Source organism: Echiichthys vipera (assembly GCF_963691815.1).
Source record: "Echiichthys vipera genome assembly, chromosome: 12".
Lineage (NCBI taxonomy): Eukaryota > Metazoa > Chordata > Actinopteri > Perciformes > Trachinidae > Echiichthys > Echiichthys vipera.
In genome coordinates, this window is record NC_139837.1 from 709,760 (window position 1) to 733,371 (window position 23,612).

The following is a 23,612-nucleotide window of genomic DNA, read 5'->3' on the forward strand; positions in this document are numbered from 1 at the left end:
GCGGCCGCTCCCTCATCATTCTGTGTGCACGCACCGCCAAGTTAAGAGCCTCAGGAAGTGCACCGCCAAGTTAAGAGCCTCAGGAAGTGCACCGCCAAGTTAAGAGCCTCAGGAAGTGCACCGCCAAGGTAAAAGCCTCAGGAAGTGCACCGCAAAAGTAAAAGTCAAGTTTTCTTTAAGCTGGGAAAGTGAGCCTGCACCCAATGGTGTCCCCTGGAGAAGAGAGGGGCGTGTCTAAACCTGCGTGTGCGTGAACGGATGGATTACTGAACAGGGTCTACCGGGGTCCAGAGGCACAAAACGATGCCAAAAAAAACCCTAAAACATCACAAAAAGATGCTTAATGAGCACAAACGATCCAAAATGATCGACACAAATTAATCACATAAACATGGATGGTGGAACACACAACTTCTTAAAATAGACGCAAAAGAACTATAAAAACAACCACAAATGACCACAGGGAGGTGCAGAAACGTTCAGGGGGGCTCTTCTGCTCCGATCAGATTTCAACAGTATACTACATGACTAAACAGTGATGCAAAATGACTAAGAATAGAAGCTAAATGACCCCGGTGTCTTCTGACCTGTCGCAATGGTAACGGCCCTTATTTCTTTTTATTCTCCTCAAATCAACTTCAGTCCAAAGCAACTGGACTTGGTTCTTTGTCAGGAAGACGTTTCACCTCTGATCCAAGAGGCTTCATCAGTTCATGTACACATCTGACCAGGACCAGGACCAGGACCAGGCTGGGACTGGACCAGGACCAGGAGCAGGCTGGGACTGGACCAGGACCAGGCTGAGACTGGACCAGGACCAGGCTGGGACTGGACCAGGACCAGGACCAGGCTGGGACTGGTCCAACTAGCTGGTGTGAGATCCAGGTATCCAGAGAGGTTAAAGACCTGGATCTCACACCAGTTAGTTGGACCAGGACCAGTCCCAGCCTGGTCCTGGTCCTGGTCCTGATCCTGGTCCAGTCCCAGCCTGGTCCTGGTCCTGGTCCTGGTCCTGGTCAGATGCGTACATGAACTGATGAAGCCTCTTGGATCAGAGGTGAAACGTCTTCCTGACAAAGAACCAAGTCCAGTTGCTTTGGACTGAACTTGCTTTGAGGAGAACGACGACCTGGACACATGAGAACATTCACAGGCTTCTTTTTAATTTCTCTTTGTTTTAAATGTTTTGTGTTTGAACAGAAGTGAATATTTAAACATATTAGATTTAATAAACTCACGGTCGTCACAGGAGCGGGAGTGACCGATAATATTAATAATAATATATAATAATTATAACAATAATAACCAAATAAATAATAATAATAATAATAAACTGTAGCTTTTCATTAAAGAACATAATCGACACAAAATAAGAGTTTTTGTTTTTCTCTTTGAGACGAAACAAACAAACAAACTTAGAGATGAATGTTCGTGAAAATCATTTTTATTATTTATTATTTTGATTTTTAAATCTTCCAGAGACGAAACGATCAGGCGCTGATTAATGTGGCGTGAAAAGTTTGGTTTGAACACGCCGAGGTGTCGACCTTCAACTGCGGAGAAACGCAGAGTCAGGAAACCTGCTGTTTACGTTTCAGCGTGAAATCTGTTTATTTTTCATATTTTAAATCAAAAGAAAGAAAAGAGACAGTCGTGTTTTTCATAACTGATCCTTTGCGCTCGTGTCTGCGTCACAGTGAGCGCTGGGCGGCGTGGACGCCCTCGATGACGGTGTACCGCCTGTCGGTGTCGGCTGGCACCGCGGTGGTCGGCGCCCGGTCCACGGTGAGCAGAGCGTGGCGTCCGTCCGGGCCGCAGCCGTCCACCGTCATGGCGTCCAGGTGCTGCCTCAGCAGGAGCCGCAGCTGCTGGTTCTCTCGGCTCAGGGCGTCTCGCTGTCTCCTCAGAGCTTCTCGCCGCAGCACGGACGCGTTGGCGCTCCGCTCCACCCGCCGCAGCCCCGGGATCTCCTGCACACACGCAGGTCAGTGAAGGCAACGCTCACTGTTACAAACACCTATGAACCAGAAGCGTCAACGCCCCGCCCCCAGCTTCCTGTGTGGTCCAATCAGGAAGCTCCGTCAGCGTCAGTTCTCTGAGTGTGACAGCCAGATGGGCGTACGCCCCTCCCCCCAGCGTCACGTACATGCCCTTTTTTGGTCAGTGCTCTGTTTTGGAGCCTGCCCACCGTGGACACTCAGAGACCTGCAGGCGTTGCAGCTTCCTGGTTGTCGCTCGTGCGTGGACGACAGGGTCTTACCTTCACGGGCTCCTGCGTCTCCGCTCCCGTTCTCTCCCACGTGAGTTCCTCTGGAGCGAACAACGCAGAGGAGACGGCGCTCTGCTCGCTCTCCAGCGTGTGACAAACTTCAGCGACTCGTAAAACCTTGTGACCCTGGACGGGGACAGAGGGGAACACGCGTGAGGACAGGGCAGGATTTCTCTACGTTATAACAGGAAGTGCCTTTGACTCTGAGAAGCACACAGGAAGTGAGGCCTTGCGTCACCTTGGCGATGACGTCCTGCAGCCTCTTGGCGGCGTGGTCGCTCTGCACAGTGAGCTGGGTCAGCTGTTTCCTGGCCTTGGCCTGAGTCTGAGTCAGCTGAGCCCGGAGCCCGTGAGTCCTCCACTTCGCCTGCTCTCTGGCCGCTGACAGATCTTCTTCCACTGTCTTGCTCTGGGACTTTTTGGCGCTGAGGTGCTCCCGCAGCAGGAGGACGCTTTCCTGACACGAGACGAGGATTAAACGTGTGTTAAAGTGTCCTCTAGGAGCATAAACGTGTGTTAAAGTGTCCTCTAGGAGCATAAACGTGTGTTAAAGTGTCCTCTAGGAGCATAAACGTGTGTTAAAGTGTCCTCTAGGAGCCTAAACGTGTGTTAAAGTGTCCTCTAGGAGCCTAAACGTGTGTTAAAGTGTCCTCTAGGAGCACAAACGTGTGTTAAAGTGTCCTCTAGGAGCATAAACGTGTGTTAAAGTGTCCTCTAGGAGCATAAACGTGTGTTAAAGTTTCCTCTAGGAGCATAAACGTGTGTTAAAGTGTCCTCTAGGAGCATAAACGTGTGTTAAAGTGTCCTCTAGGAGCATAAACGCGTGCTAAAGTCTCCTCTAGGAGCATAAACGTGTGTTAAAGTCTCCTCTAGGAGCATAAACGTGTGTTAAAGTGTCCTCTAGGAGCATAAACGCGTGCTAAAGTCTCCTCTAGGAGCATAAACGTGTGTTAAAGTGTCCTCTAGGAGCATGAACGTGTGTTAAAGTGTCCCCTAGGAGCATCAACGTGTGCTAAAGTGTCCTCTAGGAGCATCAACGTGTGCTAAAGTGTCCTCTAGGAGCATAAACGTGTGCTAAAGTGTCCTCTAGGAGCACAAACGTGTGCTAAAGTGTCCTCTAGGAGCATAAACGTGTGCTAAAGTGTCCTCTAGGAGCATAAACGTGTGTTAAAGTATCCTCTAGGAGCATAAACGTGTGTTAAAGTGTCCTCTAGGAGCACAAACGTGTGCTAAAGTGTCCTCTAGGAGCATAAACGTGTGTTAAAGTATCCTCTAGGAGCATAAACGTGTGTTAAAGTGTCCCCTAGGAGCATCAACGTGTGCTAAAGTGTCCTCTAGGAGCATCAACGTGTGCTAAAGTGTCCTCTAGGAGCATAAACATGTGCTAAAGTGTCCTCTAGGAGCACAAACGTGTGCTAAAGTGTCCTCTAGGAGCATAAACGTGTGCTAAAGTGTCCTCTAGGAGCATAAACGTGTGTTAAAGTATCCTCTAGGAGCATAAACGTGTGTTAAAGTGTCCTCTAGGAGCATAAACGTGTGTTAAAGTGTCCTCTAGGAGCATAAACGTGTGTTAAAGTGTCCTCTAGGAGCATAAACGTGTGTTAAAGTGTCCTCTAGGAGCATAAACGTGTGTTAGAGTGCGTCACTGACCTGCAGCGCCTTCGTCTTCTCCACCTGTGCGTCCGTGTCCTGGACGCCCTTCTGGGCCTTGAGCAGCAGGGAGGCGTGCTCCCGCGTCTCCACGCTGCAGCGCTGCTCCGCCTCCCGGTTCCGGAGGACCTTGTCCTCCAGCAGGTCCTTGTTGTCCATGACAACGGCGGCTTTCTGTCCACAGAGATCAGCGTTAGCTCCCGTTAGCTCCCGACAGTCACCGCCGCATTCCTTTATCATTTACTTTATTTTCTTTAGATGGAAACATTAGTGTCATCTGTGTGTGACAGCAGCTGACTGTGTGTGTGTGTGTGTGTGTGTGTGTGTGTGTGTGTGTGTGTGTGTGTGTGTGTGTGTGTGTGTGTGTGTGTGTGTGTGTGTGCGCGTGTGCGTGCGTGCGTGTGTGTGCGTGCGTGCGTGTGCGTGCGTGCGCTTGCGTGCGCGTGCGTGTGTGCGCGCGCGTGTGCGGCCGTACCCTGTCTTCGTGCGCGCTCTCGTACGCCGCCATGCCTTCGCCGTACAGCCGGTGGATCTCGTCCATCTCTGCGTTGTGTTGCTGCTCCAGGACGAACACGGCGTCCTCCAGGTCGGCGCGCTGCTGCCGACAGTGCGACGACATCTGCTTCCTGAAAAACACACAACCAGAGACAAAAGTGGTTGTTTTGTGTCTCTTTGTGGTAGTTTTGTTTCTCTTTGTAGTTGTTTTGTGTCTTTGTGGTTGTTTTGCGTCTCTTTGTTGTTGTTTTGTGTCTCTTTGTAGTTGTTTTGTGTCTCTTTGTGGTTGTTTTGTGTCTCTTTGTGGTTGTTTTGTGTCTCTTTGTAGTTGTTTTGTGTCTCTTTGTAGTTGTTTTGTGTCTCTTTGTGGTTGTTTTGCGTCTCTTTGTAGCGCCTGTGACAGTCTGACCTCTCGGAGCTGAACCTGGCGCCCAGCTGCTTCAGGCCGTCCTCCCACTGCTGCTGCACAAACTTGAGCCGTTTGTCCTGCAGCGCCCGCAGACGCTCCACGTGCTGCAGGTGGACGCGCCTCACCTGAGCTGACTGACGCGCCGCCTCCTGCAGGTCGCCGTCCAGATTCTGCAACGCAAACAGGAAGTGAGGTACTGAGGGTCGGGGGGTGGGGGGTGAAGGTACGGGATGCAGCGGGGGCGGGTCGGTCACCTTGACGACGTTGTCCAGACCGTCCAGCTGCCTCTCAAACGTCTGCCCCAGCACCGTGAGGTCTCGCCGCAGCTCGCCGGCTCGAGTCTGCCGCAGGACGGACCTCCAGCCGTCACTGAGCTTCAGCAGGTTCACCGCCGTGTTCCTCTCCTCCTTCTGCAGTTTGTCCTGATCACATGAGACATCAGCGCAACAAGCGTGAGCAGATCAGAGCTCACTTTAGTGTTTTTACCTTTACACGCAAACACAACGCTGGAGCAGATCAGAGCTCACTTTAGTGTTTTTACCTTTACACGCAAACACAACGCTGGAGCAGATCAGAGCTCACTTTAGTGTTTCTACCTTTACACGCAAACACAACGCTGGAGCAGATCAGAGCTCACTTTAGTGTTTCTACCTTTACACGCAAACACAACGCCGGAGCAGATCAGAGCTCACTTTAGTGTTTTTACCTTTACACGCAAACACAACGCTGGAGCAGATCAGAGCTCACTTTAGTGTTTTTACCTTTACACGCAAACACAACGCTGGAGCAGGTCAGAGCTCACTTTAGTGTTTCTACCTTTACACGCAAACACAACGCCGGAGCAGATCAGAGCTCACTTTAGTGTTTTTACCTTTACACGCAAACACAACGCTGGAGCAGATCAGAGCTCACTTTAGTGTTTTTACCTTTACACGCAAACACAACGCCGGAGCAGATCAGAGCTCACTTTACTGTTTCTACCTTTGTGATGATAATAATAATAATAATAATGATAATAACAATAATAATAATAATAATAATAATAATAATGACATGAACATAACTGATAAAAGCATCGACCTTCAGAAACAGCGTGAGCATCTCCTCCTTCTTGGTGTTCAGCTCCTCCTCCGCCTGAGCTCTCTGCTGCTGCAGCATCAGCCTCTCCTCCTCCGTCTTCACTCCACCTTTACCTCCTCCACCTTTCTTGGTTTTCTTCGGCATCACGCCCTCTTCCTCCTCCTCGTCTTCCTCACTCGTTTCACCGAACAACACCTGGATTTTTGAGCAAAGGTCAAAATTAAGTGATTTTAGACGTCATATTGAAACTTAAGATGCAAAATGACTAAAAATAGATGCAAAACCAGCACAAAAAGATGCAAAATGACTAAAAATAGATGCAAAACCACCTCAAAAAGATGCAAAATGACTAAAAATAGATGCAAAACCAGCACAAAAAGATGCAAAATGACTAAAAATAGATGCAAAACCAGCACAAAAAGATGCAAAATGACTAAAAATAGATGCAAAACTACCACAAAAAGATGCAAAATGACTAAAAACAGATGAAAACAGCGCAGTTTTCAGTAAATAATGTTCCATAAAGTAAATGATCACGTTAATATTTCCGGTCAGACCGCGTGACGTCATTAAAACGCGTTTTTAAAAAGTTTATAAAACATTTTTCTGATGAAACAAAGTGAAACTCACCGGAGAGAAGGTGGAATAATGTTTATATCTATATTTATATTTATATGTATGTATATGTTAATAACAACAACAACGCGACTGTTTTCGCTGCTGCTGTCGCTGATGTGTGTTTGTCTTCCGTCTCCATGGCAACGGCTCCAGAGGCTCCCCATTGGTCTGGAGCCACTGTGACGTCACTATCACTCCAGAGTGTAATTGTAGTTTTTTTTAGTTTTTTGTTTGTTTAAATAAAATAAATAAACATGAAACCAAATATGTAGAAAAGAAAAAAATAAAATAAAATATGAAATGTCACTAAACACTACAAAGGAGGAGGAGTTTGAAAAAGTATGTTTGTCATTTTTGCTATTTTGTGAAATAAATATTATGTGAAAATGTGCGTGGTTGGTATCGCGAGACTCGGCTGCTTTCAGAGAACACGTGGATGTAAAAAAATATAATTTTGAGATAAATAATGTGAAAGTTTGAGGCTTTAACCTTAAAAATGAGTCACCAGCTGTTCGCCTTCCGTCCACAGGGGGCGCTGAAGCGGAAACACCCGAAGGAGACGAAGAAGAAGAAACACCGGAAGCGGAAATGAGGTCCTATTGTTTTGAAAGAGGGAAATTTAAAACTCGGCGGATAATTCGAAATAAACCGAAACAACTGGATTAAATCTGCTCCAAACGACACAAAGTGCCCGAAGTCTCACTTTCTCCCGCCGCCGGATGTAAAGTAGGTGTTTATTCAACACTTCCGTCGCAGACATTTTGTAAAATTCTAACTTTAAATGAGCCGAAAACAAAATGGAGTCTTTTTTTCATTAGGTAACGTTTGAGCCTCAGAGTCCGAGCTTTGACTCAACAGCACTTTCGTATGTTTTAATAAAAGGTTTTTAAACATGTTTTAAATATAAATATGTGTTTTAAAGACATATTTGACGGTTATACTTTAATATGTTACTTTATTACCGTGACGTCACTGTGTTGTCGCTGTTTATTCACAGTTAGCTTTAAGTTAGCTTCGCTGTCACTGCGCTTTTGTGTTAAACAAAGATAAATAATCAACATTTCTAATGAAAAACATCTGAAACTTCAGTTCAGATGTGAGGAAACAACAACTGTCGCTTTACAAAAGACAGAAATAAAGAATCAAAACTCTCAAAGTCCCTAATTCTTTATAAAAAATCATATTTTTCTTTATATTTATAATATTTTTTGCTTTATATATTTACATGGTTTGTTATACAGAAGTATTTTTATACCCAGATTTATTTATTTTCTTTTTTTTAAGTTGAGTTCATGTCTTTGTCATTAATGTGAAACAGTTTGTCAAAAAAAGATAATTAAGTAAAGAATAATAAATAAGTATATGCTTTATTATAAATGTAATGTTTACACATATATTGAGTTAGTTATTACAACAACAATAGAGATGATTGTTATAACAATCCCACAGTAACAGTAGTAACAATAACACCGTTATAAGTGTATATGAGTATTTATGGAGTAATTTATTAGTGATAATTGTCAGATTCTGTCTCCTCTGTTTGACCTCTGACCCCCGGGTCTGTCCGTGTCCCTGACCTCTGACCCCCGAGTCTGTCCGTGTCCCTGACCTCTGACCCCCGGGTCTGTCCGTGTCCGTGTCCCTGACCTCTGACCCCAGGGTCTGTCCGTGTCCCTTACCTCTGACCCCCGGGTCTGTCCGTGTCCCTGACCTCTGACCCCCGGGTCTGTACGTGTCCCTGACCTCTGACCCCCGGCTCTGTCCGTGTCCCTGACCTCTGACCCCCGGGTCTGTCCGTGTCCCTGCAGCGTCGTTTCACACCATCATGAAGAAGAAGGCGAGGACGGCCGGCGGCGCCCAGGAGGACCGTGAGTGACCTGCACCTGTCGGGGGGGGGGGGGGGGGGGGGTGTTCACCCATTAAGGACAATTAAAGTGTAACTCTGGATGTTATAAAAACATATCCAGTAAAAACGTGTGTGTGTGTGTGTGTGTGTGTGTGTGTGTGTGTGTGTGTGTGTGTGTGTGTGTGTGTGTGTGTGTGTGTGTGTGTGTGTGTGTGTGTGTGTGTGTGTGTGTGTGTGTGTGTGTGTGTGTGTGTGTGTGTGTGTGTGTCTCTCTCTCTCTCTGTCTGTCTGTCTGTCTGTCTGTGTCTCTCTCTGTGTGTGTCTCTTTCTGTGTCTCTCTGCGTGTATGTGTCTCTCTCTGTCTATGTGTGTGTGTGTGTGTGTGTGTCTCTCTCTCTCTGTGCCTGTGTGTGTGTGACTCTCTGTGTGTGTCTGTGTCTGTGTGTGTGTGTATAGTGTGTGTTCTGTGCAGACTCGGAGACGATGACCCGGTTCTGTTTGGAGAGAAAGTGACGCTGAAAGAACACAAACTCTCCGTTCACTACTTCTGTTTGGTGAGTGTGCGTGAGTTCCTGTCTCACACTGATGATGTCACGCCTCACAGCCGGGGTGTGACATCATCAGTGTGTGTCGTGTCACAGCTGACGTCGTGTGGCGTTTACCAGCGTGGACGGGAGGACGAGGGCGTCTTCGGTTTCCTGGTGAACGACATCAAACAGGAGAGCCGCCGCTCGGCCCGACTGGTGAGAGACGTTTAAACATGCTTTATTTATATTCAAATATTAATCATATAAATATGTTGTTTATTGTGTTGTTTACTGTTTGTTTATTGTGTGTACTCTGTGTTAACTGTGTTTACTTTGTGTTTACTGTGTTTTTTACTTGTTGTTTACTGTGTTTTCTGTGTTGTTTACTGTGTTTTTACTGTGTTGTTTATTTTGTTGTTTACTCTGTGTTTACTGTGTTGTTTACTGTGTGTGTTTACTGTGTGTGTTTACTGTGTTGTTTACTGTGTGTTGTTTACTGTGTTGTTTACTGTGTTGTTTACTGTGTGTTGTTTACTGTGTGTGTTTACTGTGTGTGTTTACTGTGTGTGTTTACTGTGTGTGTTTACTGTGTTGTTTACTGTGTGTGTTTACTGTGTTGTTTACTCTGTGTGTGTTTACTGTGTGTGTTTACTGTGTTGTTTACTGTGTGTGTTTACTGTGTTGTTTACTCTGTGTTGTTTACTCTGTGTTGTTTACTGTGTTGTTTACTCTGTGTTGTTTACTGTGTTGTTTACTGTGTTGTTTACTGTGTTGTTTACTCTGCGTTGTTTACTGTGTGTGTCTCAGACGTGCAGCTGCTGTAAGAAGAAGGGCGCGTGTGTCGGCTGCTTCGTCAGCAGCTGCAGGAAGATGGTTCACTTCCCCTGTGGGAGGAGGAACAAGTTCATCTCTCAGTTCACTGGACTCTTCCCGTGAGCGTTGCCCGCCCGTTACACACACACACACACACACACACACACGCCCTCATAACTATATTATTATTATCATTATTATTATTATTGTCTCTGTGTGTGTGTGTATGTCCAGGTCGTTCTGTCCCGACCACAGTCCCACCCAGTCCCTGTGTGCGGGTCTGGACCTCAGTCTGCCCCAGTCCTGCTCCATCTGCTTGGACTCCATCGAGCCCGTCCTGAGCTTCTCCGTCCTCAAGTGTCCGTCCTGCCACGCCAGCTGGTTCCACCGGGACTGTGTGCAGGTGGGACGCCGCCGCCGCACGTCAACACGTCTCTTTACTGAAGAGTTTAGCATCAAATATTCAAGTGTGTGTGTGTGTGTTGCTCATGTGTGTGTTGCTCATGTGTGTGTGGGTCCCTGTGTGTGTGTGTGTGTGTGTGTGTGTGTCTCTCTCTCTCTCTCTCTCTCTCTCTCTCTCTCTCTCTTTCTCTCTCTTTGTGTTGCTTGTGTGTGTGTGTGTGTGTCAGCGTCAGGCCCACAGCGCCGGCCTCTTCTTCTTCAGATGCACTTTGTGCAACAACAAGGAGAGCTTCCAGGAGGAGATGCTGAGGATGGGGATCTTCGTCCCCGAGAGGTAACGGATCCTTCATGACTACACACGTCTGCTTCCTGCTTCCTGCTTCCTGCTTCCTGCTTCCTGCTTCCTGCGTCACCGTGTCTCCTCTTCTGCAGAGATGCATCATGGGAGTTGGAGGCAAACGCGTATTCAGAACTGCTGGAGGTTTACGTGCACTGTGACGCTGTGAACTGCCTCTGCACCGACGGGCGCACGCACTCCGCCAAGACCGGGTAAATACAGCAACAGAGAAATATAAATATATAAAATATAAAATACAGTAAAAACAACATATACGGAAACTTACAGATATAAATATCAATAAAATAATATACAGAAAAAAGCCAAATCCACAGGGTTTGTATCAGACGTTTGGAACCAGGCGACGGAGACGAGCAGCACCCATGTGACCATGTTGTTGTTGTTGTTGTTGTTGTTGTTGTTTGTGTCAGGTGGTTCCAGGTGATCCGCTGCTGCCTCTGTGGCTCTGGAGGGACGCACAGGAAGTGCTCGGGGCTGAAGCTGGACGCCACGGACTGGGCCTGCAGCGACTGCACCCAGGCCGCTGACGGGAGGGGTCCGACAATCACTCACCTTTGTTATTATTTATCATTCTGACGTTTAACCAATAATCTTTAATGTGAACCATGTGCTTCTCTTCTCCAGCCTCCCTGGTTACATCTCCTCAGGTGGGTCGGCTGTCCAAACACCACCCATCCCCCATCGTCTCCTCCGTCAGCTGTAAGAGGTAAACAAACCTCACACCTGTCCTCCATCAGCTGTAAGAGGTAAACAAACCTCACACCTGTCCTCCTTCAGCTGTAAGAGGTAAACACACCTCTCACCTGTCCTCCGTCAGCTGTAAGAGGTAAACAAACCTCACACCTGTCCTCCGTCAGCTGCAAGAGGTAAACACACCTCTCACCTGTCCTCCGTCAGCTGTGAGAGGTAAACAAACCTCACACCTGTCCTCCGTCAGCTGTAAGAGGTAAACAAACCTCACACCTGTCCTCCATCAGCTGTAAGAGGTAAACAAACCTCACACCTGTCCTCCTTCAGCTGTAAGAGGTAAACAAACCTCACACCTGTCCTCCGTCAGCTGTAAGAGGTAAACACACCTCACACCTGTCCTCCGTCAGCTGTAAGAGGTAAACACACCTCACACCTGTCCTCCGTCAGCTGTAAACAAACCTCACACCTGTCCTCCGTCAGCTGTAAGAGGTAAACAAACCTCTCACCTGTCCTCCATCAGCTGTCAGAGGTAAACAAACCTCACACCTGTCCTCCGTCAGCTGTAAACAAACCTCACACCTGTCCTCCGTCAGCTGTGAGAGGTAAACAAACCTCACACCTGTCCTCCGTCAGCTGTAAACAAACCTCACACCTGTCCTCCGTCAGCTGTTAGAGGTAAACAAACCTCACACCTGTCCTCCGTCAGCTGTGAGAGGTAAACAAACCTCACACCTGTCCTCCATCAGCTGTAAGAGGTAAACAAACCTCACACCTGTCCTCCGTCAGCTGTTAGAGGTAAACAAACCTCACACCTGTCCTCCATCAGCTGTAAGAGGTAAACAAACCTCACACCTGTCCTCCGTCAGCTGTAAAAGGTAAACAAACCTCACACCTGTCCTCCGTCAGCTGTAAGAGGTAAACAAACCTCACACCTGTCCTCCGTCAGCTGTTAGAGGTAAACAAACCTCACACCTGTCCTCCGTCAGCTGTTAGAGGTAAACACACCTCACACCTGTCCTCCGTCAGCTGTAAACAAACCTCACACCTGTCCTCCGTCAGCTGTAAACACACCTCATACCTGTCCTCCATCAGGTGTAAGAGGTAAACAAACCTCACACTTGTCCTCCGTCAGCTGTAACAGGTAAACAAACCTCTCACCTGTCCTCCGTCAGCTGTAAGAGGTAAACAAACCTCATACCTGTCCTCCGTCAGCTGTAAGAGGTAAACACACCTCACACCTGTCCTCCGTCAGCTGTTAGAGGTAAACAAACCTCACACCTGTCCTCCGTCAGCTGTAAGAGGTAAACAAACCTCACACCTGTCCTCCGTCAGCTGTAAACAAACCTCACACCTGTCTTCCGTCAGCTGTCAGAGGTAAACAAACCTCACACCTGTCCTCCGTCAGCTGTTAGAGGTAAACAAACCTCACACCTGTCCTCCGTCAGCTGTTAGAGGTAAACAAACCTCACACCTGTCCTCCGTCAGCTGTAAGAGGTAAACAAACCTCACACCTGTCCTCCGTCAGCTGTAAGAGGTAAACAAACCTCACACCTGTCCTCCGTCAGCTGTAAGAGGTAAACAAACCTCACACCTGTCCTCCGTCAGCTGTAAGAGGTAAACAAACCTCACACCTGTCCTCCGTCAGCTGTAAGAGGTAAACAAACCTCACACCTGTCCTCTGTCAGCTGTAAGAGGTAAACAAACCTCACACCTGTCCTCCGTCAGCTGTAAAAGGTTAACACACCTCACACCTGTCCTCCGTCAGCTGTAAGAGGTAAACAAACCTCACACCTGTCCTCCATCAGCTGTAAACAAACCTCACACCTGTCCTCCATCAGCTGTTAGAGGTAAACAAACCTCACACCTGTCCTCCTTCAGCTGTAAGAGGTAAACAAACCTCACACCTGTCCTCCGTCAGCTGTAAGAGGTAAACAAACCTCACACCTGTCCTCCGTCAGCTGTAAACAAACCTCACACCTGTCCTCCATCAGCTGTCAGCTGTAAACAAACCTCACACCTGTCCTCCGTCAGCTGTAAACAAACCGCACACCTGTCCTCCGTCAGCTGTTAGAGGTAAACAAACCTCACACCTGTCCTCTGTCAGCTGTAAACAAACCTCACACTTGTCCTCCGTCAGCTGTTAGAGGTAAACAAACCTCACACCTGTCCTCCGTCAGCTGTTAGAGGTAAACACACCTCACACCTGTCCTCCGTCAGCTGTAAACAAACCTCACACCTGTCCTCCGTCAGCTGTAAACACACCTCAAACCTGTCCTCCATCAGGTGTAAGAGGTAAACAAACCTCACACCTGTCCTCCGTCAGCTGTTAGAGGTAAACAAACCTCACACCTGTCCTCCGTCAGCTGTAAGAGGTAAACAAACCTCACACCTGTCCTCCGTCAGCTGTCAGCTGTAAACAAACCTCACACCTGTCCTCCGTCAGCTGTAAGAGGTAAACAAACCTCACACCTGTCCTCCTTCAGCTGTTAGAGGTAAACAGACCTCACACCTGTCCTCCGTCAGCTGTAAGAGGTAAACAAACCTCTCACCTGTCCTCCGTCAGCTGTAAGAGGTAAACAAACCTCACACTTGTCCTCCGTCAGCTGTAAGAGGTAAACAAACCTCACACCTGTCCTCCATCAGCTGTAAACAAACCTCACACCTGTCCTCCATCAGCTGTAAGAGGTTAACAAACCTCACACCTGTCCTCCGTCAGCTGTACGAGGTAAACAAACCTGACACCTGTCCTCCGTCAGCTGTAAACAAACCTCACACCTGTCCTCCGTCAGCTGTAAACAAACCTCACACCTGTCCTCCGTCAGCTGTAAACAAACCTCACACCTGTCCTCCGTCAGCTGTTAGAGGTAAACAAACCTCACATCTGCCCTCCGTCAGCTGTTAGAGGTAAACAGACCTCACACCTGTCCTCCGTCAGCTGTTAGAGGTAAACAAACCTCACACCTGTCCTCCGTCAGCTGTTAGAGGTAAACAAACCTCTCACCTGTCCTCCGTCAGCTGTAAGAGGTAAGCAAACCTCACACCTGTCCTCCGTCAGCTGTAAGAGGTAAACAAACCTCACACCTGTCCTCCGTCAGCTGTAAGAGGTAAACAAACCTCACACCTGTCCTCCGTCAGCTGTTAGAGGTAAACAAACCTCACACCTGTCCTCCGTCAGCTGTTAGAGGTAAACAAACCTCACACCTGTCCTCCGTCAGCTGTAAACAAACCTCACACCTGTCCTCCGTCAGCTGTTAGAGGTAAACAAACCTCACACCTGTCCTCCGTCAGCTGTAAGAGGTAAACAAACCTCACACCTGTCCTCCGTCAGCTGTAAACAAACCTCACACCTGTCCTCTGCTGTCTCTCTCAGACCGTTGTTACCTGTCGGATCCAGATCACCTGTGGAGATGCTGCAGGCGTTGGGCCCTCGGCTCCGCCCCCTCAGCGTGCAGGTGGAGGTGGAGGGGGACCAGGCGCTGGCTGCAGGGGTGGAGCTCGTGCGGAGGGCCGACTTTGACCCCACACACACTCTGTCAGTCAGGTGAGCGCACGTTCGGGTTCTCGCTCTGTTTTCTCTCCGAGCTTTGTCGTTTTTCACGTTTGGTCTGCGTCCAGCTTCACAGACGACCAGCGGACCGCGTTTCCCAGCAGCATCCAGGACGAGGACGCGGCCAGGCAGGACTTCCTGACGCTGCTGCTGCAGCAGATCCAGGACTCTGTGGTGTTCGAGGGTCCGGACGGGTGCAAAAACCTGGCACTGGACTCCCGGGGTAGGACTCTTCAGGACTCACACTCATTTATTTATGACACACTCATTTACTTTATTTATTTATTTATTTATTTATTTATTTATTTATTTATCTGTTTATCGTCTTTTATGACTCAGTTGTTATTAAAGCTCCAAAATCATTAAAACATAAAAAAATGACTTGATAAATTAAGTAATTTGCCATTAAATTAACCAAAAATAATTTAGAGAATAAATGTGACATGAATATGTTTTAATTTGCTTCTTCTCTATTATTATTATTATTATTATTTTATTATTTTGCTACTTATTTATACAATTTCAATTGTATTATTTTTTATTTTATTATTGTACTTTTTTTCATTTCATTTTTAAATGTTTTATTTATTATTGTGTTATTATTTCTTCTTCGTTTATTATTTTAATGCAGCAAGAAAATAAAACAGAAGTCAATAAATAATCATACAAAGGGAAAATATTACACAAATAAATGAATCAATTTTAATTTATTGTTAAATGCCAGGGGAAAATAAAAGAGAAATAAATGAAAAAGATGTTAATATTTAATATTTTATTTTTAATATTTAACCATTAATAAAAATATGTTAGTCAGCTTTTGTCCTCATTTTATTTACATATTTATTTTCTATGTGGCACAAATCTCTCGTTGCCATAATCAGAATTCAATCAATTTAAAACAAACTCATTAATAAATGTCTATAATATATTATTTTATTATATTACCTAGACTATAAATAATAGAACATTAATTTGCCATTAAATAAAACAAAAAATAATATTAAAAATAAATATACGCATTAAAAACAGGGTAAAAATGCAAAGTGAATTAATTATATTATAAATGCATTTAAATACAAACAAGTGAAATAAGGAAGTAAATAAAATAAATAAATGTATTTATTTTTATGAATATTATTTTTTTATTAATATTTTCTATTAATTAATTTATGTTTAATTTTCCCTTTTATTTAAAAACAAATAAAAATTCTATAAAATTAAAAAGTCAAATAAATAAATGAGTGAAGCAGATAATAATAAAATAAACGTACATATTTGTTTATAAATATATAAATAAATATATAAACATTATATATAAATATAAATATAATGATGATGTGAGTGTTGCACCTGACCTGCTCTCCCTGTTTGTGTGCAGCTCTCCGTGATGACCTGTACTTCGACGCCGGCTGCCTGCTGGCGCTCTCTCTGGTCCACGGCGGGCGTCCTGTCGGCTTCTTCTCTCCCGCTCTGTACCAGTGTCTGTTCAACCACCCGCCCGACCGCCCGCTCGCCATCACGCACATGACCCCGGACACACCCCTCACCCAGCGGGTCAGCAGGGTGAGTGTGGCGCCCTGGAGTCTCCTCACGATCACACACGCCTGCAGGACTCACTCACTGATTGGCTGCTTTCAGATCGCAGAGGCGGAGTCTCTCAGCGACTTGAAGGACGCCGCGGCGGCGAGCTGGGAATTCCTGGAGCTGGCCGGCTGCAACCGACCAATCAGCAGCCTGGAGGAGAGAGAGGCTCTGGTGGAGGACCTGGTCGGCTTCACCATGATCACCAGGATGCAGCTGCCACTGCAGAGGTGCACACACACACACAGACACACACACATACTGGTTTCCATAATTCGTGGGGACCAATTTTGCAATCATCACTTGTGGGGACTACCCTTTCTGGAAGTTCTACAAGTGTGAAAAAAATCAGGTAAAGTAGCCATTAGTGAGTGAGCCTAAACACGCCTTAAAATCTTAGAAAAGTCGAAGTAAGGGTATAGACCTGTCCCTGGTGTGCTTTATGGGGACTTCCGGAAAAACTAGTTAACCTGTTTACAGGGGACCACATTAACATAAATTTGCATACTTCACACAGATTAATATGTTACTAGTGGGGACATATTCATATTTAAATAATTTTATATTTCAATGGCATATAGGCTCTCCAGAACGTGGTTAAGACAGCAGGGAAGATTGGGACACAACTACTGGACATTTCCACCATCTACCACCATTTCCACTACCAGAATTGACCACAGATTCCATATATGCAGCTTTAATGTCCCAGTGATCACTGGAAGTGAAGTTTTTGCTCTACCCTGATAAATTTAGTTAGTGTTTGGTCTCGTTAGCCTGAAATAACTGCCAAGTTACATGATCTGCACAACTGACCATACTTTTTGAACATACTTTTTTATTGACACAAGGTCAAAGACCGATAGGTTACATTGCATAAATTATAATTCTGCAATGACAGTAAAACTATGTGTAAAAAAAAAACATTCACACGCAAGTTCTGCGTGTGTCCTCAAGGCTTGAACTTTTAAGAGACTATCTGCCAGACTGAACAATTGGCTTCATGAAATTCCATTTTAAAAGGAGAAATCCAATGTTAAATGGACTTGGGGGTATTGAAACACGTACTCATTATCATGTTTAATACACCCCAAGTCCATTTAACACCAGATTTCTACTTAAAGTTTTACAGAACAGAACAAATAATACAGGGTAACTCCCACAAAGCTGGAACTGGGTGGATGTTATCAGTCACAGACAGAAGAAAAGACTAAGAAAAAACTAAACATCTCCACAACCATTTTCTTTGTGTTCGCCATACTATTTGGGGTGCATTTTCCTTTTTAAGGCTGTAATCCTGTTGTAGACATAAAATTTTAAGTTCTGCCAGTTTCTGTTACTGAGAGCTTCAGGTTCAGCTCTCAAACATTTCTCGCAGTCTCCCTTTGATGGTACCGTACAAGATCTGATGAACTGATTCATTTGCCTCTCTACTGCCCTAACCTCCGCCACCTGCCATGGTGTTCTTTTCTGTGGAGCTCTACCTGTAAGGAGACAAAAATAAAGTTTTAAGTAACAGTATAAGGGAGAAGCTAAAGTTCCAAGTCCTGCATCAGTACAGTACAAGTGAAATTATGAGGCTAATCAGAGCTGATATGGGCATCTGTCCTCAGTGATTTGTTCAGTGTTCAGCTCTCAGTTTATCCGTTTACAGCTGACATAAACCTACATCCGAGGCACCAGTTGTGATCATATGACATTCTAGGACAGATGGAAGACCCTCAAAAGTGCTTTAGTTTTTGAGATACTGTACCTTATCTGAAAGACTTCATCATTCCCTACTGTCCTGTCAGTGCAATTTGCTCCCAGAATGCAGGTCTGTTAGTGACTCCCAGTATCTCTAAAAAATAGACTGGGAGGTAGAACCTTTAGTCACTGGGCTCCTTTACTTTAGAACCAGCTCTCTCCATGGATCAGAGAGGCAGACACTATCTACATAGAAGACCTGATTGACAATACAGTAACCTCACAATGAGCTCATTTGCTTTATTTAATGGCCAAAACCAGACTTACAGAGGCTGTAAAAGTAAACATCAAGTGATGAAGGTTAATGTACCTGTTGAGGAGTGTCGTGTGAACATGAAGCTTCTTCCATCAGTTTCTCAGACATGACAGCAGGATGGGAGCTCTTTGCAGGATGATTATCCATGGCACACACTGTCATCTGCAATGATATGTAAGGAAAAAACAATTTAAGGACGTGTATCCATGGCACACAATGTCATCTGCAATGATTTGTAAGGAAAAAACAATTTAATATGAAGATTTCTCGGTCAATGTATGCCAACACTGCATAATCAAGTAGAAAAATACATGTTCTTAAAGATCTATAAACTTAAACACGTGCCAAAACACCAGACTTCAGAGGAAAACAAATCTCAAAATTTTACTCTAATACTTTAGACTAATGAGTCAACCTGTGTTTGCTGTCACACATCTTCAATACAACAAGCTTAATGGGGACATTTAACACACCAAGTTTTCATCCTTTGTGGGGACAAAGCATCTCTGGATCGTATTTAACACTAATAGTAACATAAAAAGTGCATTGTGGGGACATCGTAAATGTGCCAGAATACAGTAAGAATTGGGCCAAGGGAAACTATCCAGACAGGTTCACATCCATCTTAAAAGTTCCTTTATCTTTGGACTCGTTGAGGCATTGGACTTAAATGTTAGAAGACCTGATTGACAATACAGTAACCTCACAATGAGCTCATTTGCTTTATTTAATGGCCAAAGCCAGTCTTACAGAGGCTGTAAAAGTAAACATCAAGTGATGAAGGTTAATGTACCTGTTGAGGAGTGTCTTGTGAACATGAAGCTTCTTCCATCAGTTTCTCAGACATGACAGCAGGATGGGAGCTCTTTGCAGGATGATTATCCATGGCACACACTGTCATCTGCAATGATTTGTAAGGAAAACACAATTTAAGGACGTGTATCCATGGCACACAATGTCATCTGCAATGATTTGTAAGGAAAAAACAATGTAAATATGAAGATTTCTCAGTCAATGTATGTCAACACTGCATAATCAAGTAGAAAAATACATGTTCTTAAAGATCTATAAACTTAAACACGTGCCAAAACACCAGACTTCAGAGGAAAACAAATCTCAAAATTTTACTCTAATACTTCAGACTAATGAGTCAACCTGTGTTTGCTGTCACACATCTTCAATACAACAAGCTTAATGGGGACATTTAACACACCAAGTTTTCATCCTTTGTGGGGACAAAGCATCTCTGGATCGTATTTAACACTAATAGTAACATAAAAAGTGCATTGTGGGGACATCGTAAATGTGCCAGAATACAGTAAGAATTGGGCCAAGGGAAACTATCCAGACAGGTTCACATCCATCTTAAAAGTTCCTTTATCTTTGGACTCGTTGAGGCATTGGACTTCAATGTTAGAAGACCTGATTGACAATACAGTAACCTCACAATGAGCTCATTTGCTTTATTTAATATCTAAAACCAGACTTACAGAGGCTGTAAAAGTAAACATCAAGTGATGAAGGTTAATGTACCTGTTGAGGAGTGTCTTGTGAACATGAAGCTTCTTCCATCAGTTTCTCAGACATGACAGCAGGATGGGAGCTCTTTGCAGGATGATTATCCATGGCACACACTGTCATCTGCAATTATTTGTAAGGAAAAAACAATTTAAGGACGTGTATCCATGGCGCACAATGTCATCTGCAATGATTTGTAAGGAAAAAACAATGTAAATATGAAGATTTCTCGGTCAATGTATGTCAACACTACATAATCAAGTAGAAAAATACATGTTCTTAAAGATCTATAAACTTAAACACGTGCCAAAACACCAGACTTCAGAGGAAAACAAATCTCAAAATTGTACTGTAATACTTCAGACTAATGAGTCAACCTGTGTTTGCTGTCACACATCTTCAATACAACAAGCTTAATGGGGACATTTAACACACCAAGTTGTCATCCTTTGTGGGGACAAAGCATCTCTGGATCATATTTAACACTAATAGTAACATAAAAAGTTCTTTGTGGTGACATCGTAAATGTGCCAGAATACAGTAACAATTGGGCCAAGGGAAACTATCCAGACAGGTTCACATCCATCTTAAAAGTTCCTTTATCTTTGGACTCGTTAAAGCATTGGACTCAACTGTTAGAAGACCTGATTGACAATACAGTAACCTCACAATGAGCTCATTTGCTTTATTTAATGGCCAAAGCCAGACTTTCAGAGGCTGTAAAAGTAAACATCAAGTGATGAAGGTTAATGTACCTGTTGAGGAGTGTCGTGTGAACATGAAGCTTCTTCCATCAGTTTCTCAGACATGACAGCAGGATGGGAGCTCTTTGCAGGATGATTATCCATGGCACACACTGTCATCTGCAATGATATGTAAGGAAAACACAATTTAAAGATGGGTGTCCATGGCACACAATGTCATCTGCAATGATTTGTAAGGAAAAAAACAATGTAAATATGAAGATTTCTCGGTCAATGTATGTCAACACTGCATAATCAAGTAGAAAAATACATGTTCTTAAAGATCTATAAACTTAAACACGTGCCAAAACACCAGACTTCAGAGGAAAACAAATCTCAAAATTTTACTCTAATACTTCAGACTAATGAGTCAACCTGTGTTTGCTGTCACACATCTTCAATACAACAAGCTTAATGGGGACATTTAACACACCAAGTTGTCATCCTTTGTGGGGACAAAGCATCTCTGGATCGTATTTAACACTAATAGTAACATAAAAAGTGCATTGTGGGGACATCGTAAATGTGCCAGAATACAGTAAGAATTGGGCCAAGGGAAACTATCCAGACAGGTTCACATCCATCTTAAAAGTTCCTTTATCTTTGGACTCGTTGAGGCATTGGACTTCAATGTTAGAAGACCTGATTGACAATACAGTAACCTCACAATGAGCTCATTTGCTTTATTTAATATCTAAAACCAGACTTACAGAGGCTGTAAAAGTAAACATCAAGTGATGAAGGTTAATGTACCTGTTGAGGAGTGTCTTGTGAACATGAAGCTTCTTCCATCAGTTTCTCAGACATGACAGCAGGATGGGAGCTCTTTACAGGATGATTATCCATGGCACACACTGTCATCTGCAATGATTTGTAAGGAAAAAACAATTTAAGGACGTGTATCCATGGCGCACAATGTCATCTGCAATGATTTGCAAGGAAAAAACAATGTAAATATGAAGATTTCTCGGTCAATGTATGTCAACACTGCATAATCAAGTAGAAAAATACATGTTCTTAAAGATCTATAAACTTAAACACGTGCCAAAACACCAGACTTCAGAGGAAAACAAATCTCAAAATTTTACTCTAATACTTTAGACTAATGAGTCAACCTGTGTTTGCTGTCACACATCTTCAATACAACAAGCTTAATGGGGACATTTAACACACCAAGTTGTCATCCTTTGTGGGGACAAAGCATCTCCGGATCGTATTTAACACTAATAGTAACATAAAAAGTTCTTTGTGGGGACATCGTAAATGTGCCAGAATACAGTAACAATTGGGCCAAGGGAAACTATCCAGACAGGTTCACATCCATCTTAAAAGTTCCTTTATCTTTGGACTCATTGAGGCATTGGACTTAAATGTTAGGAGACCTGATTGACAATACAGTAACCTTACAATGAGCTCATTTGCTTTATTTAATGGCCAAAGCCAGACTTACAGAGGCTGTAAAAGTAAATATCAAGTGATGAAGGTTAATGTACCTGTTGAGGAGTGTCGTGTGAACATGAAGCTTCTTCCATCAGTTTCTCAGACATGACAGCAGGATGGGAGCTCTTTGCAGGATGATTATCCATGGCACACACTGTCATCTGCAATGATTTGTAAGGAAAAAACAATTTAAGGACGTGTATCCATGGCACACAATGTCATCTGCAATGATTTGTAAGGAAAACACAATTTAAGGACGTGTATCCATGGCACACAATGTCATCTGCAATGATTTGTAAGGAAAAAACATTGTTAATATGAAGATTTCTCGGTCAATGTATGTCAACACTGCATAATCAAGTAGAAAAATACATGTTCTTAAAGATCTATAAACTTAAACATGTGCCAAAACACCAGACTTCAGAGGAAAACAAATCTCAAAATTTTACTCTAATACTTTAGACTAATGAGTCAACCTGTGTTTGCTGTCACACATCTTCAATACAACAAGCTTAATGGGGACATTTAACACACCAAGTTTTCATCCTTTGTGGGGACAAAGCATCTCTGGATCGTATTTAACACTAATAGTAACATAAAAAGTGCATTGTGGGGACATCGTAAATGTGCCAGAATACAGTAAGAATTGGGCCAAGGGAAACTATCCAGACAGGTTCACATCCATCTTAAAAGTTCCTTTATCTTTGGACTCGTTGAGGCATTGGACTCAACTGTTTTATTTAATTTAATAAAGCTCATTTGCTTTATTTAGTGGCCAAAAACCAGACTTACAGAGGCTGTAAAAGTAAACATCAAGTGATGATGGTTAATGTACCTGTTGAGGAGTGTCGTGTGAACATGAAGCTTCTTCCATCAGTTTCTCAGACATGACAGCAGGATGGGAGCTCTTTGCAGGATGATTATCCATGGCACACAATGTCATCTGCAATGATTTGTGAGGAAAAAACAATTTAATATGAAGATTTCTCGGTCAATGTATGTCAACACTGCATAATCAAGTAGAAAAATACATGTTCTTAAAGATCTATAAACTTAAACACGTGCCAAAACACCAGACTTCAGAGGAAAACAAATCTCAAAATTATACTGTAATACTTCAGACTAATGAGTCAACCTGTGTTTGCTGTCACACATCTTCAATACAACAAGCTTAATGGGGATGAGTAAGTCTGAGTCTAATATTCTGTCCAAAATTCAGATACCTTCACACACAATGTTAATCTGAGACATTCTCAAACTCAACACATTTAAATAGTAGTCATCAGACATACTTGCATTCTCCATGGGCAGTTTTCATCATTATTATTATTATTATTATTATTATCAGCAGCAGCAGCAGAAGCTGCAGTAGTAACGTTAGTCCTAGTAGTACTATTTTCTGTAATGCTGCAATTTCCCGTCGGGCATCAATAAAGTATTTCTGATTCTGATTCATATATTACAAAGTCAGTTTTTCATATTTAAACTTAAACGTAATGAAACAAGTTGACAGTGTGGCAGACAGATGTCACGTTTACATGTCAGGATGTGGGTATTATAGACACAGATTCAATATTTAACTGTCATGTATCATCATAGTAAAAGCGTTACATACATTAGCAGCTGT

The 23,612-nt window shown here is 43.9% G+C and overlaps 2 protein-coding genes across 2 annotated transcripts in view; one reads left to right on the forward strand and one right to left on the reverse strand.

Annotated features, from left to right (window-relative positions):
* Window positions 1–1,691: 1,691 nt before the first annotated feature.
* drc2 (dynein regulatory complex subunit 2) lies at window positions 1,692–6,047 on the reverse strand (the record flags this gene model as incomplete). The annotated part of the gene is made up of 8 exons (XM_083924518.1): window positions 1,692–1,970; window positions 2,261–2,395; window positions 2,508–2,764; window positions 3,916–4,093; window positions 4,395–4,545; window positions 4,824–4,993; window positions 5,078–5,245; window positions 5,904–6,047. 8 exons carry the CDS (start codon window positions 6,045–6,047, stop codon window positions 1,692–1,694), a joined length of 1,482 nt encoding a protein of 493 aa, XP_083780644.1.
* Window positions 6,048–7,159: 1,112 nt separating this feature from the next.
* Window positions 7,160–23,612, forward strand: part of g2e3 (G2/M-phase specific E3 ubiquitin protein ligase) — a gene marked incomplete at its 3' end in the record, with an annotated part of 29,049 nt that continues 12,596 nt past the window's right edge. Inside the window, exons 1-14 of the mRNA XM_083924519.1 lie at window positions 7,160–7,247; window positions 8,330–8,389; window positions 8,824–8,921; window positions 9,009–9,110; window positions 9,702–9,826; window positions 9,942–10,110; window positions 10,337–10,443; window positions 10,542–10,658; window positions 10,878–11,002; window positions 11,092–11,173; window positions 14,528–14,698; window positions 14,773–14,927; window positions 16,083–16,267; window positions 16,343–16,515. Of these exons, the coding sequence (XP_083780645.1) occupies window positions 8,347–8,389; window positions 8,824–8,921; window positions 9,009–9,110; window positions 9,702–9,826; window positions 9,942–10,110; window positions 10,337–10,443; window positions 10,542–10,658; window positions 10,878–11,002; window positions 11,092–11,173; window positions 14,528–14,698; window positions 14,773–14,927; window positions 16,083–16,267; window positions 16,343–16,515 (1,652 nt within the window). The 5' untranslated portion in view covers window positions 7,160–7,247; window positions 8,330–8,346. The remainder of the gene's footprint in view (window positions 7,248–8,329; window positions 8,390–8,823; window positions 8,922–9,008; window positions 9,111–9,701; window positions 9,827–9,941; window positions 10,111–10,336; window positions 10,444–10,541; window positions 10,659–10,877; window positions 11,003–11,091; window positions 11,174–14,527; window positions 14,699–14,772; window positions 14,928–16,082; window positions 16,268–16,342; window positions 16,516–23,612) is intronic.